Here is a 21,678-nt window from a genome sequence, read left to right on the forward strand (position 1 = left end):
TTGCAGCTGGCTAAGTCCACCCTCTACACAGCTAAAAAAACAAGTCAAAAAGCACGTATTGGAAGTAATATTTTTTAAATTATTTTCCTATATTCAAGTATTTGATAAATTATATAAGACCGTTTCAGCGATAAATGTTAGGCCAATGATGAATTTTAAAACCAAAAATCAGTAGAAACAACATCCAGAAATAAACGCTAGTTAAAATACAGATATGCAAGCTATGAAGCTTAAATTAGTGCAGATAATTTTATAGTAAATCCAGATATCCAGAAATATACACAATAGAATCATCCCAGTTCTCATAAAAGTTTCGAAGGTAGATGATAAAATTGCACTTAATTCTGAATTAATTCAGATAGCAAGTCATTCCCATTCCTTGCTGATCAATTCCTAAGATAAAAAGAGAACCATGTTATAAAAGAGCAAAATGCCTTTGTACATTCTATTTCACTTTTCACCATTTGGTCATAAACAGGGGCCACGCAGTTTCACTATCTGTCTTGATGATCAGAATCAGATATCCTCACATCTGATGCAGACAAATCTAATACAGGATTTACAAATCCGGCATATTCTGAATTGCCGTTATCATCCATTTCGGCACTAACAAAGTCATTCTCCCACTCCAATCCGTTAGAATCATCAGAAGCTGAAGCTGGATTACTTCCCGTCTTCTTGCTGTTAAATTTCAGTGCTGCCCGGAGTATATCTTCTTCTGTTTTGGAGCGTTCTCTCATTGGAATCATTCTGTTCATGCCTGCAATTTAAGACATGCCTATGAGAAAGACATAATTATGAGGGAAGTACCTTTACGTTTGTGTTAGAACACGGGAAGAAACAACAAGAATCCTTTAGAGATCCAGATTCTGGTAATTTCACTCCTGAGCATCACTTGTATTTTTTTCTGGTGGTGGTGTTCACATCAAAGCCACAGTTTGCAGTCAGTTTTGGCCCAAATGAACACAACAGCCAGTGATGTTTTTTTATAGAGTTCGAAGGAAGACAGACAATATAGTGAAACAACTCACCAGCAGAATTTATTTCTCCTATATATGCAGCCTGCTACCCTACATTTAAATGCACGAAAATAATAGATGATTTTGTCATATTAGATGATTGTGCCATTTCCAGAAAAGCTATATGTCCAGGGAATCCTGTAATTGTCCTGTAACTTACTGACGACTGATTAAACATCATCATGTGAAACATTTTAAACTGTAACTAAAATTTAGCTAGATATTGGGTACATTTGTCTAGGAAAAGGTCTTCAGTTTGTCTGAAAAGGTGTATTTAATTTCACACAAACTAAGGCAAAACATTTGTCAGAAAACTGCACAAAGACATCAGAAATGCTATTTATTTTGTCAGTAATTATAGACTTTCTCATGGTATATCAAAACCCTCCCACACCACTGGAAAGGAAAAAGGGGAGGATTTACAATACTCTTAATTCACTGGACTCCTCATACATTCCTAAATAAACTCCTCTTTTAAATTTGGAGTAACTAGCTAACTAATTAATTATCATGAAAAAGTTACTTATTGCAACTCTTGGGGTGGGTGTGAGCCACAGGAAAAAATATTTAAGAGGTAAATTTTCCCCTTCATCAGACTCAAATGATAGATTTTATGTTCATGTTTCATGGGTCTTCCAAAACATAGCTATTTTCAACTCAATTAATCCTTTGGTACCAATGGCTCACTGCAGCTGTTAGACATCTCAAACGAATATCCCAGTTCACTAACACCCCCTACACGTACACTTACTTTTTTGGGAGTTCTGGAGTTTTTTGTCTCCATGGTAGATTTTGACAGCACACACAGTAACTAAACCTCTTATCCCAAGCAAGCAAGCAGTCATCCCCTTCAGGGAGATGATTTTAATACACTTAAGTCGGGCCAGATTTACCAAGAACATGCTAAAAACTACTCAAAGTCCTTGCAATATTGAATAGCACTTCTTTCAACTGACCACATTCCTTCCTTTGCAGCCACAAGTTATGTTCTCATGCATAAGTAATCTTCCATCTGTTACCTTACCATCTCTTCTGCTTAAGATTTGAGGTTACTAGGGAAAAGAGGTGCGCTGCCATCACAATGACTAACTCTTAAAAATTACTCCCCCCTTTGTAGAGCACAGGCTAGGAGGAATCAGAAATGGAACCATGCAGTAATTGCATTCTCTGTTTTTAGGCAGTTTTTAGCACTTCTCAGCACTAGTTACCTAAAAAACAGACGAATACTTATGGCTAAGTCTATGTGACAGTGATAAGAGAACACCAAATAGCAAACACCACAGATTGGGAAATGTAGATCTGTGTAGAAAATTAACAGCATCAAGAATAATACAAGCCCATATGCAACAAGACCCTCAACCAGTCAAATGAACAAGATCATTTTGCATGCAGGTATGCCTGGTAAAGACTAAGTCTTGTTCTCATCTGGTTTTCAGCAGTTATTTAGGAAGATATTACATTAAGCTAACACATAGAAGCGGGAGGACAAGTCAATCTGTTAAAAAAAAAAAAAAAAAAAAAAGAGAACGCAATTTTCCCATTTCTTCAGCAGTGTAGAATACACAGTTTCTAGAACACTGTTTCTGCACTGGTGCTAATTACTCCCAATGTAAAATCCAGCATATGTCAACATACATGATCCTGCCCCAGCTCTGGTTCCTCTAGAATGCTAATAGCTCTTGCACACACTAGCTAAGAAAAGATGCTGAGTATTTCTGGATAAAGCTGTGAAAGTTAAGTCTTTCAAAGCAGGTATCTGAAGCAGAGAGTTTAGTGCTCTTGACAGGGCTAAACATTTCAGCTATGTACAGATTTCCAAAAAACAGTCTATTCAAGCAAAAAAAAAAAAACCAACAACCTGCTATGCAATGCCTAAAAGAAATCCTAGCTTATTTTTTGTGAGATTTTCAAGACTGAAGATCTGAAAGTTTTAGATTAACTTTGAAACAAAGATCAGAGGTTTCGCAGATTTTACTGAAGAGAACAGAAAACACCTATAACAAACAGCAGCGGCAATTAAGATAGTTGGGATACTCACCTGGAATGCAGACCTAAGTTTCCAGTAGATGTTACAATTAAAGTAATTAGGGTTTAAAGAAACAGTGCTTCCCAAAATATTTCAGAGCCTCCCGACCAACTTCCACATTTTAAAACACAGAACAAGCTGTTCCTTCTGCTAGTGGCTCACAAGAGGGCAGCATTTCTTTACCATTAGTTTTGTTGTGAGTTTACAAGTCAGTTCCACAAAATGCAGGAAAGGCCATATACTGAATGATCCAAAGAAATAAAATCATTTATTACAGAACACCTATCAAAACAAGCAATTTTCTAAGTAACAATACTTTACAGTTTAATCATTACAGACTTCACAGAAATTCCATCAGAATTAAGTTTTCAATCACCTTCCCTTTTCAAAACAAGAAATTTACAATCAATATAGTTTAAACTGACAGCATTTTTAGCTTGGAAGTTCAGAACGAAACTGAATGGGAGAATAAATACCTTCTTCATCTTCCCACTCCAGGTCTAATGAAGTGCTATCATCATTTCCACTCGTCGATTTTGTTTTGGTCATTAAGTCACAACTGCTTTCTGTGTTGGGTGTCAGCACTGTAGCATCAGATGAAAGTCCTATACAAAAAAAGGTATTTTTAATTCATAAACATGCTTGAATTTGAGGTTCAATATGCAAAACTAAACTTTCAAATAAAGTTTTTATTGTGCTTTGTGGCCTTTAAACCTCCAGAACATTTGAAAAAGCACTCAATCCATCACTTCAAAATATACAGTAGGTCTTTAAGAGTAAACATCACTAAGATATTACAAGAGGGCATTTAGCAATACTGTCTAATTAGAACTATAGAGGAATTAGTAACTTGTAAGCTGGACATGAGTGAAGACTTGCCAAAAAAAAAAAAACCACAACCAAAACACAACAAAAAACAAAAGCCAACCCTCTTTGCAAAAAACCCAAACTACAGGTAAAGTTTCCCAAGAATTAGCATCAGTCTTCCAACTTCTTAGTGACTATCAGGTACTGTCACCAAAACTTACAGATTATATGTTTATAAGCAGCTTAATCCTCTCACACACGTTATTAGTGAAAAATTAACCATTACTATGATTCTAATTATTTTTGTTAACAGATGATTAAAAGAGCTATACACTCACACATACATCTTTAATACACTATTAGGTTTTACAAAAAACGTTCACCATGTTGACGGTGCCTCCACAAAGATGGTTGGAAAGCCTTAGTAAAATAAGATCCATGCACAGGACTTGTTTGCTTACAAAACTTGCTTTTGAGAACTGGAATGGCTGTAGCACAAGTGGTATATGCTGTGTTTTTTGAACAATTGCAGCATCAGGGATTAGAGAGGAAAATAAATTTCTATCATCAGATTTGGTTATACATATATTTGTATTAGCATTTTTTATTTATGTGTGTATATAAAAAAAATATAAATAAATTATGTTTATCTAGAAAAAGAAATAGCATTTTGTGCTCCTCAATCACTTAACATTTAAAAACATGCATAAGAAAAAGAAGACTTACTGCTACTTCGAAAAGCTTCATACTGGAATTTAGTATTTCTTAAGAAAGAATCAAGATCTTCCTCTGCCACAGAGCTGCAAGAACAACGCATGTAGTGTTTTTAGCTTTATAAACCTCCAAGGATGCCATAAAGTATATGTTGATTGACAGGCCCCTCAGTTCTCTGCTACAAAGCACACACATCTTTAACTAAAATCTTTATAAAATGATCTACAAAATGCCTTTCCATTCCTATTTATCACATCCTCTCCCAGTCTGAGCTTCTGCTCAATTTTTAGCAGTATTTTCATTTAAAAACGAATTAGCTTCTGTCACAAAACAACTCTTCCCCTCTCAATCTTTGCCACTTTAGATAATGTCTCCTTAATTTTCAATTCCATTTAAAACTAATGAATTCAAATCCTGCTACTGCAGTCCTTTATTTCTAAAATCTGGCTAGTTCATACTCAGGCCATAAAACCTCAGTTTTCACAGCTCCTTTTCTAACTATACTTCCCTAACCGCAAATCCCTCCTATCCCTCTTCTCTTCCATCTAAAAACAGGCATTTGATTTTAGAGTTTTTTCTAAACTCAATACAATGCCACAGTAAATTTACTTGCGGTGTCTTTTGTAGGGTTGTTCTTTTTTCCCCTTCCTCTCCAACACTGAACACAGAAGGTGGGAGTGAAGAGAATTATGTAAATAAAATTAATGAATAAACAGCCAGACTATATAAACCATTCAATCCCTCGTTTGATTAGTGCGTATTTTTATTGGGCATTTCAAACAGGGTCATGAATAATAAAAATATTTTTATATTAGCCAAGATTTTACATATAAACACCTTTTTAATATAAAACACTAGATTTTGTGTGTGTACATCTATATTAGTAGCTGGAAATAGGTCTAATTTTATACACATCAGTCTAATGACTACAGCAAAAAACAAAAACAAATGCAATATACCCTCTAATTTTGCAGATTAATGGTAAGCCATTTGCATTCACTAACTATTCCGTGTGAAGAAAACTACAATCAAAAAAAAAAACAATTTAGAAATGCTGCATATGTAAGGTTTGAAAAATCACATGTGTTTTGTTGGGGTTTTTTTTTTTGGTGAGGGGTGGATGAACAGGAGTAAAAACAGTCATGGTTCTCAATTATAATTTATAAAATTTTATATCTTACCTCTGATATTCTCCATTATTAACAGCATGCACTCGCTGTGTTATCCTTTGCTGCCTACGTTGCTATCGAAAGAAGTAAATTGTTGAAAAAGCTGAATGCAATCACTTGGAGTAATATACTCAATACATTAAGCATTCCCTTAACCAGGACATTAGAAGGAGCATTGTCCTGGTCGTTGGAGCAGTCTAAGTACATCTTGGGAAAAGACTGACTTTCATTCAAATAAAGATCAAATTTTGTGATACTAAAGGGACCATTACATGCAAGTGGCACTGGTTTTAATCTCCAAAATTTCTCAATTTAAAAGAAGGTAGCTTTGAGAATAGAACTCTCAACATTTTAACCTATTTCACGCACAAAAAAAACCCCATAAAAATAAGAAAAGAAAAAAGCGCATCAATTTGTCTAGAAACTTGTGAGCACCATTAGTGACTGCCTCTGTTCTCTTCTCTCCTTAAACCATGGCTATTTTCAACACACAACTAACACCTGGGTTACTTTTTGATTTGTTTTGCTCTGTGCGCAAGAACAGTCAGCCTACCTTTTAAAATGAAATGTTTCCTACATGTCCTTTTATCCCTGTACAAAGCAGTACTGCCATCTCCTCTGGTTGTCTGTGTCAGCACTAAGTGCTTTATTTATATTAATAAAAGCTTTGTTGCCTTGCTGGGCCAAAACTATCAATAGCTCTATGCTCTCAAAGTAGAAGCAGCTTTCACGGTATCACTGGGCAAAAACAGAATGAAAAATGCAAGACAAGCCATAAATGCATTTATTTTGTAGTTACAAAAGATGTCATAGAAGTAGGGTTCTGCTTAAGTTTTAGGGTTTAAACAACATAAGTTGTCTTAAGTGTCTTCTCCCTTGAAAAAAAATGAGAGCATAAAACCTGGGCACATCAACTATGGGATTAAAGGTAAATCAATTACGAAGCATAATTGTTCACTAATTATGACAAAACCTAAGATAAAAATGAACAAGCTAGTCTTACAGACAAGTCTAATGTATCTAGCTACTGTATTTTCTGAAAAATCTATTCTCAGCCTTAATGGATCTGTCCCCGCAGAAGAAAAGCAGGGGTAAATAAACCAGAATTGCTCTTCACTGGGTAAATAGTCTAGTGAGATAACTGCATTGGATCAGCTAGTGTTTCTCAATCCCAAGAGGACAATGGCTTCATTTGCTTGGCACATTTTCCATCTCGGGTATTTAAATAAGTTGTCAGAATAAGCAGATTGAAACCAGTAAGGAAATAGGAAGTGTAGAAGAATAGAAATATCACATAATGGTGGTTATAGGTGAGAAGACTGAAGTATGCAGGGAGAAAGAGACAGGAATTTAGCACCAACATAGTTAACAAGTCTGTAAAAATCAATTACTGATATATGCAACAATTTTCTTTTAAGATTCATATATGCACATCATAACCCATTTAAATCTACCCATTTTGCCAGGTCACATACAAGTATCTAGCACTGTAAGTTCCAGGATACACATACATAAAAATTCTCCACTGTTACAAGCCCTGACATTTAGTAGGGCAACATCAGCAAGCCAAATTAAGTTTTACGTGGATGCCATACTCCCAATGAAAAAGCCATTTTCTCGTTTAGAAAAATTCTGCCCACAAACAGAAAAGAGATGAGTTATGTATTCAAAAATGGCTTCTACTTTATTTAGAAAGGTTAAATGCTTGATGTGTATCTACAGAAAAATGCTTCCTTAGAAATCCTTATAATCCTTGTGGGTTTTAGGGGGGGGTTGTTTGTAAAGGAGGTAAGTGGTACTAATTTTACAAGGAGGAAATTAAAATCTCTATAATGCATTCTATCTTATGTCCTGACTAAAAGAGGTGCATATTAAAAATACTAAAAGACAAGAAAAATAGCATTTCTTGCTCAGAACTTTGAAAAAAAAAAAAAACATTAAAGTCATAAAACCATCTATTTTTGCTGACTTTATATAGACCAAAAATGTTTAAAAAAAACGAGGCAGGCATAAAGAGGTCAGAAAGAATTAACCCTGCCACACCAAATGACAAGAGGATAGAAAGAGAAATGTGAAATGAGACCTACACTTAGCAACATAAATATTAGATGAACACTCAAGTCATCACCATCACTCTGGAAATAACAGTTTTCAATTCACTCTCTTTTGAATATAGACAATACACTAGGGTTAAGGACCTCCCCTATACTTATTGGAGATTTTAGACTCTTTCAGTTAGTCTAAATCTGAACTTTTGAAAACTTACTTCTAATTGAACACATATCACATACCTAGTGGACTGCTGCCCTGAACATGCTACAACTGCAGCCATACACATTATAGACAAACAGCAAAAAGTCAAAGTGTTCTTTTTAACATACACATTTCTGGCAGCCTGAAATTTATGTGAGAACACATACTTTAATAGCTTATTAAGATGGCAAAAATATTAAACGCACTGATAATACGTAATACTTTGAACTGCAACATGAAAACCATCAGTAATAAATGCTATCAGGATACAGAACAGCATCTGTTTTCAAAAAAGGCAGGAAAACATAATATGGCTTTTGTTTTGCTTGATCAAGATCCAAAAACATAGGCACCAGACATCTGAAAGTAGGCACAGACATATTAAATAGAGTCTACTGTTAAGTCATTGCTGGACTTTGGCTACTACACATACAAACCACATGACGATAGAACAATTCAGGTTGGAAGGGACCTCAGGAGGTCATCTAGTCCAACCCGCTGCTCAAAGCAGGGTCAACAGTAAATTCTGACAACTTGGAAACACGCACCTTCATGTTAACACAAACCACGGAGATAAGGAACAATTAAATGCACAAATACATAACATTTTACAAGTCTAAATGATGTCATAATATGTGCTTAATTTCAGTTTTTGTTTTTTTTTTTACTCAAAAACCATCACAAATCACTTTACATTAAAGATCAGTATCTTCTATATAAAGTAAGAAGTCTGTTAAGCTAATTATAGATTAAAATTATACATCTCATTTCAAATCTATACTCAGCATCATAAGCTGTTTCAAACAGTTCTGGTCTGTTTCAGCTGTTCCAGTCAGCTGTACTTCAACATCGCATATTTCTTTCTCTACTTGAATTTACAAGCCAAAGCAATTTCCTCATTACATTTCCTGAGACGTAAAAGATAATAGGAAAGTCTGCATACATAGAAACAGAACAGAAGCTCTGATATATATTGGGGTCTTTTTCCCCTCACCTCCAAGAGCTTTTTCTGCTTTGCTGCCCTGGCTGCTTCACGTTGTGCAGCATATAAAGCCTCCTCTTCTATTCTTAACTTCTCCTCTTGTAAGGCTAACTGTATATGAACAAAACAGTAATGGTTAACAAAAGCAGAACCTATCTATCTTCCTATGAATAAAGCCATAAGTTCAATAAAACAAAAGAAGAGCTACTACAAAATAAAAGTAAAATAAAAATGACTATAGCTAAAACATTCTTCTTCATTAACTGAATCTAATAGCTTCCCCCCACCAAAAACCCCAAGAAATTTAGATAACTAAACATTACCCTATTGAATAAACATCATTACTAGTGAATTGCTGTAAATGCATGTTGCATTTTATTATGAACAGGACTTAAATCTTTTCAGTTGCATATTTCATTGGTACTTTATTAGAAATCATTGTCAATTTCTGTGTTGTGTTCCACATCATATTCCCTTAATTGCTGCAACACACTAAACCAAAATGACAAAATTATGGGTTTTTTTCTCCTTAAGAAAAGCTCTGGAAAGAACTGAGCACAAGAAAAGTTGAATCAAGCATACACCCCATTTTGCCTTTCATAAAAGAAAAAAAAAAAAAAAGGTTCAAATTTAACAGATCTCAGTAAGAGAGCCAGCCTAGTCATTCAATTTCTCAGCTAAGGGGCTATTATAAAGAAGCAATCTCAGATGCAAACTTGGTTGCGCAGCAATCTGTGTCTTGTAGAATAAAAAATACCAACTGATGAACAAAACCCTATTGTTTTGTTCACGCTAATGGAATCTACTTGTGTTCATGGCTGATCTTAACTACTTTAAAAGAGAAACTATACTAGGCATACTAGTCATCCTAACTGCTTACCTCTGACTGAAGTTTCATATCAACAACTCTCTGCTTTTCAGCAATGGAGTCATAATGTCTGTCTTTCAAGTCAGCAATTTCTTCCTCAGTCAGAGGTCTAAAAGCATGGGAGAAACACAAAAAGACTCCATCTATTATTCACGCATGACAACCCTAAGCTGCACTTAAACATATCCATATTGTCTTTCTTAACGAGTCCTTTAAGGCAAATGCAACAGGCTGTGCTTTTGGCCTGCTCCTCCTGAGAGCAGAGTTCCAAAGTTCCAGTTTACTCAAGACAAGGCTCTCTCTCCTTACTCTTGCAAAGCATTTTTTGTATCTTTATAGAAAGCATATTTTCAAAACATTGTTTGCTAACAGAACTACTGGAACGGAATGGTTAATATCATTGTGGTGTAAATCTCACTTTTTTTCTTACTTGTTTTGGTCCTCTAATGGTAAATCATTCCCCTTTCATTTGTTGCCTACTTTATGTCTACTTTTATGTATCTAACTAACAAGACTACAAAAGTATTAGAATAATTATAGGTTTGCTATATCGCTTCTTTGGGACCATTGGCAGGGAATAACATTTTGGGAGCTATCAAACTGAAATAATGCAAAATGCCTAGAATTAGACAACTAAAGCATACACTTAGGTGCCATCCTATGTTTCCTATAGAGCAGGCCTCTAAATTTCTACTGCTTATATAAATATTAGCACTAACACCTGTGTAACTTCAAATGCTGACCCTGGGAACAAGAACAAATACTCTCTTCACAACACACTGTTTTAATTGTCTTGTATAGATTTTGCATGATGCATTATCACCTAAACTGTTATAACGTGGTTAAGCATTAAGGTTAGTTTGACATGTATTCTTTCCAGGTACCTGATAAAAAAAAGATAAAAAGGGTTTTGACAGGAACTCTGAAAAATTTCATAGTCACAGTGGGAGAGCAGAGGGAAAGAGAGGTCCAGAATTTCAAAGTCTTACCTGTGACTGCTTCCTGGGCTTTCCCCCTGTTGGGGACAAAAAAAAAAAAAAAAAAAAGTCTGAGTTTTGGAGAATCCCATCAATCAATCAATTCTAAAATGAAATCTTAAGCTACATCTTAAGATGAAATCATAGTTTCTTCCATATGTTGGGTTTTACGATTGGGGCAGGGGGAAATCCCCTGCTTTAATTTGGAATGTTTTTTTAAAAAATCTCATTATGCAATCAACTGCAGCGGCTGACTAAGTAAAACAAATAAGTACTTCCAACTGAAAATAAATATTCCTCATGTTTTTAAATACAGGGCAGGCTATTGAAAATGCGGTGTGTGTCCTGTCTGTTATCAAGCTGTATGACATTTAGAAGAGTGAAGTTTTAAGGCCAACTTCTATTTTTCTGAAGTACTGTTCAGCCAGTTTACCCCTAATTGTAAAGACAGAGCACTCCCAAAACTTTCCTTAGGAAAACAACCTAGGTGCACGTATGTTCTCAGCTAGAGAGCATTTGCTGAGTCTTATACAAGAGGTATACCAGAAGCAAATTCTCCTTCAAGTCGTCCCCCCTCCCTCTTTTTTCCCCCTCTTTTTCTTCTTTTCTTTTTGCCTTCCTAATTCCCACAGTGCTGTTTTCCTGAAAGGGTTTTTTCCCATACCCCCCCAACCAGTTCTCTCTTCTCTGAGGTCTTCAGCTCTCCCAAAGTGTTAAATATTCATTCCTAGAGCAAACAAAACTCAAACTAAGAAAGCCCTGCACTTTTAAGTCTACAACATAGCATAAAGTGGTTCCAAGATCTGTATCTTCCTCCCATTTTTAGGGATCGTACTTCCGGGTTTCACATTATGATCCAGGTACCTACCTCATCGCTTTCCACTAGGTTCTCAAACTGCAGGGAAAAAGAAGTAAACAATCTTTACAATTCAATCTAACAAGTCACTAAACACATACAGCAAATATGATTACATATTTAATCTGTCTTGTAAAAACACTACTCCCGTGATAACAGTGGGACTGTAATACCATTTACGAACACAGTATTACTTCTTGAGTGGGACTTATCAGTGTTTCTTTTCTTAAACATTGCCTTCTCCTAAAAGGAGAGGAGTCAAAACCAAAAAACCTTTCATGTATTTCACTACAACTTATGTGAGGGCCCTGATAAAAATGAAATCTCATTAGTTTGTAATATTGCTATTAATTCTGTGTATCTGAACCATTTTAATACAAGCAGTGGAAGGAACATACACCAAAGCAATACACATACCAATTTAAATATGTAGAAGATGCAAGGGGTATAGTGCATGTAACCTCTAAGTCGCATGGCAACTGTGATGCTTATCAAAAAGTATTTTAAGATGTATTTAATTTACAGAAAACGGAGTTACTTTCTACCCAGAATTCTAAAAACAAACAAGCAATTACAACCCTCCTCCCAGCTTTGCACATAAGAAGCTAAAGGTCAATAAAGGCACTATAATGATTAATGACAGGAAGCCAAAGAAAGCCCAAACTGGGCAAGAATACCCAAACTCTTCCAGCAGCAGTTCAATTATCACATAAAACAAACCAAATGGAAATGGTCCACACTATTTTTAGTGTAATAATCCTACACGTAGTCAATACATCAAACACGGAGGTCAGTACCTACAGCAAGGCTCTTTATTGACCTGTACATTGACTAATTCTGTAAGCAGAACACGAATAACAATTTGTGAGGAAGACAGAACCTTCTTTTCCCTATCATATTTCTGCTGCAGGAACACTCTGACAATGGGAAGCTGTGCGCTAAAAGGGATTTCTCCTACCATGTACATCTGTCCCCTTTCTTGAAAGCCAAAGCAGCGATTACAGTTATTAATATTATTCTCAGTAATGGGGGCAATCTGAAAGGTCTAGGACTTCTAGACCATAAGGAACACACAGAGAAAATAAACCAGGTTATTCTGAGAATCTCAACTTAAGCAAATTAACCTTACACTACCCTTGGCAAAAAGGGGTGAAATTCAGCAGCCAAGGAAGGACCTCTTGTAGCGAACAAAGCAGACTACAAATGCAACTAACTATGAAGTAACCTCATCAGATTCTAGCTTTTTGTAGAATCAGACTCATGATCCTGCAATCAAGAACTAAATATCCTTCACTTACACAAGCAGAAAAGAAAAATCACTCCCAACACAGCAGCGATGACAGATGCAATAGGCAGATTTTAGAATGCTCTGGTGCCAAGTATCAGATCACAACAGACACTTCTTTTCCTTCCAAATGACAGATTCAAGTGAGATGATCTATTAATGTTCTGAGGTGCTCTAAGAATCTTGCCACCCAGTGCAGCACTAATTTGGTCTGCAATAACCCAGAACATTTCAGTGTACATGCACTGCAAAAAGTTCATTGCTAGAATTCAGCTTTTTCCACCTTTTTATTTTTTTTAAATCACTAGACACATAAGCACTCACCTCTATAGTGAAGTGTTCTCCCGTTGAACATGTTCTAAAATACTTTGATCTGGAAAAATAAGTCTACAGTTACACTACAGAATAGTCTGAAAATATCAGGCTGCGAATTGAAAAGAGCTCTTGAAATATATAAAGTATAAAATAAACATCAAATCTTCACATATTAAACACATTTACTTCTTAACCTGTGTTCCATATCACTACCAGATCACGGAAGGAGGCAAAAAGCACGTAAACACCTTCTATAGAACTGGAGAATAGACACACACCCTCAAGCGAGAAGAAATCAGTTATCAGGATGCTGGATTTGACATTTACAGACACTTAGTGTGTTCTGCAATACCTTTAATTCATTTTTCTCCAAAAACATTATTCCAGGCAATTCCTGAAAACACTGTTGCTCATCATGGCACTTAACTGTTTACTGGCACAGCATCTTGTACAACATCAACATTTAACAACACATTTTATTTTGACAGCTTGGCACAGCTAGAAGGTTGAACATCAGAGGAAACATCTACAAAGAGGTCAAGACAATACTTTTCAACTACAAAAAAAATTATTCAGAGTCTGTAAGTTTATATGGGGAATCAGATTCCTTGATTCTTTAACAATCTTAACGCCGTCCTTTATAAAAAGCAACACAGCATTAAGTTTCCTGAATACATTTTTGGCTAGTGAAAGAGGTTTGGCTATCATCCAAAAGAACATTCAAGTGTCTACAGGTGCTTCAGTACAACATCCATTTCATCGAACCATTTTAAAAACCAGAGTTTCCAGTTACAAGTGCTGACTGATACCAGGAACAAAACCAGGGCCTCAGGCATTTCTACACTTGTACAAAAGCTCGTTCTGTACTTGCAACCAACACCTATTTCTACTATACTAACAACAACACACCAGCCAAAGATTATTTTAATCCTATTTCATCTCCATCATATTTTTCTTGGGAAGTCAGTTAGGGTACATCTCCCCTGGCAACTCGTTGGGCAACCCACTTCACAGCAGAGTCCTGGTCAACCTTTCCTTCTATACAACAGCACATCTTACAGCACATAGCTGCCACTAAAGAACTGTCTCCAGCTGATTCATTGCTATCAAACCAGAGGTGAAAGGCCACTTTAATTCATGCACTACATCACAAGCACAGTTGGGACACATGACATAAACACTTAAAGTAATTTCACTGCTACCCCTCTATGTAACATTTCGGTGTGCAGGAGTCAATACCATTAAGAATCTAATTTAATATACTTGTTACAGGAAATTGTTTCAGGACTACGTTGTTAACAAAGGCATGAGACCAGTGTACAGCACCAGGCGCTACCTAAATTATACCCAACTTTACAAACACGTGAGCTGCAGTCAGATTAGTTGCAAGAATTGAACAGCGAACCTATAGAAAACTAAGACAAGGCAGTGCAAGCTCACTAAATGTAATTACAAATAGCCCCAAAGCAATGACGCTTCAAGGAAGATCTACACTTTTAGCCACCTGCTGAACAGGGACTCAATACAGAAGACCTAATTCTGTGGCAGAGTTTGAGCCCTTAAATCCCAGAGCAACTATGGAAGATTGAGGTCATTAGGGACAGAAATGGAAAGCCCATTAACTTCACCCCCACATATAACAACTTTAGTTGAAATAAAATAGTAACCTACTAAGATGCTTACAGCTTTTATTATTCTCCTTTAAGCTCTACTGTTTCATTGTTTTATAAAACAGACTTGAGAAACATTTAAGTTTGATAAGTACTAGAGAAAACAGTTCCATTAATGGACCACAGGACCTATAAAGACTGCCAGATCAATCTTCAAAGATCCAAAGCTTTTAAAGAGACTAACTTTTCAGCACTCCATACATATATATGCTTTATTCTCCTCTTACGCAGTCATGTTTTATTCTCCTTTTATGCAGTCATGTTATCATCTTTTATTTAAAAAACAACCCAACCAACTTATACAGATGATGTGTGGAAAAAAGTCACTAAAAATGAACATTTAATCTATGAAAATTACAGCATGAGTTAAAATTCCTTTGTTTACACTAGTGACAAAAAGCACTGTTTCGACTTTGCTACATGATAACCTCTCCCAAACTAATCAAACAAATAACCTAGAGAGAAATTATATTTATTCTTCTCCCCCCACACTTCTTTTAAATGCTCCTCTAGGAGTAAAGAGGAATACTTATCGTCAAATATAGTGACAAATTAGCTATGATCTACTTTCTAATTACGGCTGTAGCTTGTAGTATTTTAAGTGAAACTATTTCAGACAAAGCATAAGTATACTCCTTAAAAAATAATAAAAAAATCACCAACTTAAAGTTTATATTTTTTCAGAAAGTTAAACTTATACTACTCTACAGAAGGTTTTGGTGTTGCATTTCTCGCTACGCTTGCTCAACATGAACTATAAAATCATTGCAGCAATTCATACATAAATCTCCAAGATTTGAAGCACAATTCTAAGCAAAGGCAACTTATACTCTTGCAGGATATTGAAACACTTATTAAAAGTATACAGTTTTTAACTCGGAGTTTATTTCTTACAGTTAAATCTTGGAGCGTCTAAGAACAACAAAGCACTAGCTGGGGGGGAGGGGGAATATCAAAGTGATTGAAATCATCACAATTAACTTGTTAAGCTATATTATGCTGTTTCAGAAGTAGCCAAATCTGCAGAATTTGGTAGCAATCTAACTTGCAAACTTACAAAATTTCTAAGACACATTACAGTTTTGTTTTAAATACAATTCCATGCCTCTCCCACCACACAGTGGAAGGAAAATACCTAAATTGTGCAACACCCCAATACTGGTTCTGTAAACTACCAGCACACCCAGAAAACAAAGATGGAAGGCATCAATACACATGAAGTCTGGCGAGTAAGCCAGTAACTTCAGCAACTGTCTGCTGAAAACTAAGTGGAGACTATAAGACAGCATGTCAGGAAGCTAATAAATGATGCTTCATGAATCAAACACACACCAAAACCAAGTACTAGAACAGATGACACTGCAAACACCAATGATATGCAAAAAGGGTAATAGAGTATTGCAAACACACAAGAAAAAAAGAATACAAGGGAAAAAAAAAAAACAACAAAAATATATAGGTAATAGCCACTTTAGACCAGAGGGAGAGATAAGACAACTGTGTATCTAGAATCTGCTGTTATAGCCAAGACCATCTTGTGCCTTTTTTAACTCTGTCACCTATCCAGTGCTCATAAGTCAGTTTAATAAGTCAGTTAAAAGTAGTCGGGGGGGGGGGAAATAAAAAAACAAAGAGACCCCACAACCAAAGCAATAATGTAAAGGGTAAGTACACCTTGCCAGAGACTTACTGTCACTATCCCTGACTGCTAAAAAAGGGGTATTAGCCTATGAGTGGAAACTTAGCAAAAAACACATGTGAAGCAAGAACCTTTCAAGTATTACCTGTTTTTCCTACGAGCACAAGAAACAGATACTTAAGTGCCAGCTGTCGAGACATTTCAGGTGTTCTCTTAACCTCTTCAAGAAAGCACTAATACAAGCAGGGATCCTCCACACACAGTCCTGGTCTTTCACCCATTTCTCTGAAAAGTATTCCTAAAAGGTCTTCGGGACAAGCAGAACATCAGACTTGCCCACTAGAACTGATACGAATTAAGAGGCCATGAGTTTGCCAGATGTGAAATGCTCAGCACATCTGTCTAGACCAACAGTCCCAATACATAAATCAAAAATAAGTGATAAAACAGTATCAAATACTGGTAAGTATCTAGAAGAAAACCAAGTTCTCATACAGGTAATGTATCCTTCCCCTGTTTTGTACACTGCTTTTCCATGAACTGGTTGTTGCTGAAATAAACACAGATTACACGTTTACAAGAAATATGAAAGTTTATTCGGACTATTCTGCTCCTGATCTTTGGTAATAGTCACCCTTTATCCCAACAGTCTCAGCCTCTGACTCACAGGGAACACAAGACCATATTCCAGAAAATATGGTGGGTTTCCATCTTTGCAAAAACATAGCAGCCTGCACAGATTTTGGCAACTGACTTGAAAAACATTTCTAAGTGGCTTCTTCTGGAAAAAACAACACTAGAAGATGGCTAAAGAGTAAGAATGTCCCCGCATCCAGTTAATCTAAGTCACCCCTGGAAGTGTATTACCATCAACCGTGCAAACTGCACAAAGCCGAGCAACCTTTGGACGGCATTTCATCAGCTGGAGCTGTCAAGACAAATGCTTCATAGGCGTTTTCTTTCCCTCTCCCCTCTTCAATATACCCGCGCTGCTGCTGCAGGCAGAGGGCGAAGAGGACGGCCTGCAGCCCGGCCGTACCCAGACCCTGCATGAGGCCGCATGTGTCCACCTCAGCCCCCCACGACCCACCTCGCCTCACCTCAGCATCCTCTGCCTCATCTCAGCACCCCCAAAACACTTCACCTCAGCCCCCTCAAACCACCTAAGCACCCCACGACCTGCCTTGCCTCAGCACCCCCAAACCACTTCGCCTCAGCACCCCTTGCCTCCTCACCATCCCCCGAACCACCTCAGCCCCCCCAAACCACTTCACCTCAGCATCCCTGAACCACCTCAGCACCCCCCGCCGCCTCACCTCAGCCACCCCACGACCCACCTCACCTCAGCACCCCCCGAACCACCTCAGCCACCCCACGACCCACCTCACCTCAGCGCCCCCCGCCTCACCTCAGCCACCCCACGACCCACCTCACCTCAGCGCCCCCCGCCTCACCTCAGCCACCCCACGACCCACCTCAGTCCCCCCGAACCACCTCAGCCACCCCATGACCTGCCTCGCCTCAGCCACCCCCCACCTTGCGGCTCCCCGGCTTTGTCACCCCCCACACGCCCTCCTATCCCAAGACAACCCACGTCCCGCTGCCACAAGCCTCCGACGGCAGACGAGAACCCCCGCCTCAGTGCCCTCCGGCTCGGCCGCCTCCCCTCACCTCCCGCCGAGGAGGAGGGAGGGGAAGGCGGAGCCGGGCGGACCCAGAACCTCCCCGCCCCGGGGAGGGGAAAGGGGGCATCCACGCTTGCCTGCTTACCCTCCGCCTCGCTGAAGCCGACCGGCTTCCCTCCGGAAGAAGAGCCCGCAGCACCACTGCGCCCAACAGTTCCCCATCGCATCCTGGGCAACGGCGGCTCCTCCTCCCTTCAAGCGGCTTCAAACCGCCCCCGCCATCAAGGGCCGCAACGGGGAGAGGAAGGACAACCGCTGACGCTAAGAAACAAAGGGCCGAGCAGCGGGCGGAGGCTCCGCGCCGACGGCAGATTCATGGCCGCGGCCGCTGCGCAGAGGCGGACGCCGCATGCCCCGACCGCTGGCACCGCCCCCGGCGCCGGCGACCCGCCTCTTCCCGGGCGCTGAGGAGATGGCGACGGCCGGGGCCGAGCGGGCAGAGGCGGGAAGGCGAGGGGGGCGGCGGCTTGCCTAAAACCGCCTAATGCCGCTTAAGAAAAAAGACCGTATCCCGTCAAACCTGTGAATTTTGAAGGCTCTTCTCCTGAGGGACCGTCGCCAAAGGTACTGATTTGCCTTCCAGGTGTCGTCTGGAGGGAAGAGACGTAGGAGGGAGTTGTCTTCTGCGGGTGGGAACGGGGTGCTGTGTGGAAGCCGAGCGGCTCTGGAGGTCCCGTCATCTGGGGAAACAGAATGGGTCAAAAAGAAAAAAAAAAAGAGAAAAAATAAGGCGGTTTACCACAAAACTACCTCGGCAAGAAGGTAGTAATACCTCATGATCAGCTGTATCGTCACCACTGTGTGCCACAGGTGTGATTTTTATTTTCAATTTATTTTATTCAAAGAATGGTAGAATGGTTAGAGTTGGAAGGGGCCTGAAAGACCATCCCTTTCCAACTCAGCAATGGGCAGGAACATCTCCCAGCAGCCCAGGTTGCTCCAAGCCCCATCCATCCTGTCCTTGGACACCTCCAGGGATGGGGCAGCCACAGCTTCTCAGGGCAACCTGCGCCAGGGGCTCACCGCTCTCACAGCCAAGAATTTCCTCCTAATATTTCATCGAAATCTCCCCTCTTTCAGTGTAAAACCATCACCCCTCATCCTATGGCTCCACTCCCCGATCCAGAGTCCCTCCCCAGCTTTCCTGGAGCCCCTTTAGGGACTGGAAGGGGCTCTAAGGTCTCCCCAGAGCCTTCTCTTCACCAGGCTGGACACCCCCAACTCTCTCAGCCTCTCCTCCCAGCAGAGGGGCTCCAGCATCTTTGTGGCCTCTCTGGACCCGCTCCAACAGGTCCGTGTCCTTTGTCTGTTGGTGCCCCCAGAGCTGGAAGCAATATTCCCTTCCATTTTGTGCGATGAAAAGAAGTGGGGTATATCGTGAAATCCTGTATCTTGGTATATGTTCACTACAGCTTGTACGCTGTATGCGAGCAAAAATTCCCGAATTAAAAAAACAAAACCCACCGTTGTAATTTCAGCCCTAAAACATCACTCGGGACCCTAGACTTCTTCATTCCTGACTTCTCAGTCATTGGATTCTTCGTTATCAAAAATATTAAATAATTAGTTGTTTGAGTGACCCATCTAAAACCCAATATCTAAACCACGGGGGCTATTGTTATTTGTCTTACTGAGGTTTACCTACAAGAACTGTGATGGATGATTCTGGCAGATACCACAATGTCTGAAAATTTCAGGCAAACAGAAAAGCAAAATCAGAACTGGCATGCGTTGATGTTCTCTAGATGAGCATTTCTGAGAGCTCCAGCAAGGCAAACACAATGTGGAAGGCATGCAGCACAGCCACATGTTATTTGGTATAAATAGCTAAACAATATATAAAAGAAATGGCATTGCCCCACCTTCAAACTATCCAGAATCCACATTGACAGAAATCGCTATTGGTTGCACTCAGAATACTGAAAATGCCTAACTCATAGTATAAGTACTTAGAAAATGAAACTATCCAGTTATTCCTTGGTTTACAAACAGGGCTGTGTTCACTGTAAGACTACCAATTTAATTCTCAGAAAAAGAAAGGTCCTCTAGCAATTGTCTTTAAAACTCTTCTGCCCCTTTCTCATTAACCTGGGGGATGTCCTCTCCTGTGGTCATGGAAGATCAGAAGAGCTCACGGTAGCCTGCATTTAAAAGAAAAAAAAAACATTCCAGGTTTCCAAAGGCCAATATGGAAAAGCATCACCAGTAATTACACTTTTGAGGGGAGGAATCCAGTTCAAGGCCCCTGTTTGTTATAGGCATCACATTATAAGAGAAAAAAGGGTTTCTCTCAAATTACAAAGACTGAACTCGGTCAATGCTATTCAAATACCAACAGACTGTCAAACATATCTAGAGCACAGGTACTACTATATGGCCGGCACAGATGCCGTAACCGGCTGGCCTCATGGTGCCGCAGCAGGCACTGAACATACCGGTTGGCAGCAGGGCCAAAACTTCCTCTTCCTGGCGGTGGTCTACAGAGCCCCCCACACCACCACCAAAACTTCCTCTTCCTGGCGGTGGTCTACAGAGCCCCCCACACCACCACCAAAACTTCCTAGCTCAATCGATAAGAGTGTGGGGCTCACATCCATAACCCTGGGAATGAGTCCTGTGCGATACCAACAGAGCTGGCTGGGTCCCCGGCACCTGCGTTGGTTCTGTTTTACCTCAAACCAGGACACTTAGCAAGATATCTCACTCATCTCACCACCTTCAATCTCTCTGGCTCTAAATTACAGCACCGCACTGACACGCATCATCATAAGTTAACAGTGACATAATATATACATATATTAATAAAAAAGATTACTCAAAAAACAAATCCCAAAGCAACCTATAGCCAGAAGAAATCATTGCCACCTTTAAGTTGCTGATGGTAAAAACCAGCATTACACAGACAGCAGCAAGGCAGCTGGAATCTCTGATTAATAGACATCCCAGTGACATCGGGTACTGTCCATAAGCGAGAAAGTCTGGTTCCCCGTATTGTTTCCTATGATTAAAAATAAAATTGAAGAACCATCTGCACTGACAAAGTGAGTTTTTGAAGTCTGCTGTGCATGTGTGGTTGTGGTTTGTGCCTTTCGTTTAACGAAGCCAAAAGTGGTATGTCAGCAGTGGAAGAGTTAATTGGTTGCCGAGTTAGCTATCTATTAGCAGTGCTGAACAGATGCCTCGACCCAGAGAAGGCACTTGCTACAATAATGGCGAGCAGCAGAAAGTGGGAGGACTATAATAAATTAATGCCAACTGAGCTCCTATTCTTTTTTTCCTGGAAATGTGAGGTCAGCCTTGAAAGGTGCATTACAGTGATTGCATATAGGAAGCGAGAATGAGGATGAAGGAGAAATAAAAACAACCAGAAATGAATTACAGAAGGTGACGCATATCAACATGACTCAAAAGAA

At 39.2% G+C, this 21,678-nt stretch overlaps 1 protein-coding gene across 2 annotated transcripts; it reads right to left on the minus strand.

Moving 5' to 3' along the window:
* Positions 1-128: 128 nt before the first annotated feature.
* Positions 129-18,563, minus strand: AP1AR (adaptor related protein complex 1 associated regulatory protein). Of its 2 annotated transcripts, XM_082482251.1 has the most exons (10): positions 18,351-18,563; positions 13,281-13,329; positions 11,684-11,710; positions 10,828-10,853; positions 9,851-9,947; positions 8,983-9,081; positions 5,748-5,809; positions 4,579-4,652; positions 3,522-3,650; positions 129-760 (listed from the first exon to the last, which is right to left on the minus strand). In XM_082482251.1, exons 1-10 carry the CDS (start codon positions 18,425-18,427, stop codon positions 495-497), a joined length of 906 nt encoding a protein of 301 aa, XP_082338377.1. In that variant the 5' UTR covers positions 18,428-18,563; the 3' UTR covers positions 129-494. The 2 variants fall into 2 exon arrangements, with proteins under 2 accessions (XP_082338377.1, XP_082338378.1); XM_082482252.1 differs by lacking the exon at positions 8,983-9,081.
* Between the last annotated feature and the right edge of the window lie 3,115 nt (positions 18,564-21,678).

Source organism: Vanellus vanellus, assembly GCF_965231255.1.
Source record: "Vanellus vanellus genome assembly, chromosome: 4".
NCBI lineage: Eukaryota > Metazoa > Chordata > Aves > Charadriiformes > Charadriidae > Vanellus > Vanellus vanellus.

Coding starts and splice junctions, on each gene's coding strand:
- AP1AR (XM_082482251.1), bottom strand. CDS start 18,427: ATGGGGAACTGTTGGGCGCAGTGGTGCTGCGGGCTCTTCTTCCGGAGG. Junction 13,330..18,350: donor CGGCTTCAGCGAGGCGGAGG/GTAAGCAGGCAA, acceptor TTATTTTTCCAG/ATCAAAGTATTTTAGAACAT. Junction 761..3,521: donor GGAGTGGGAAGATGAAGAAG/GTATTTATTCTC, acceptor CTTAAATTGCAG/GCATGAACAGAATGATTCCA.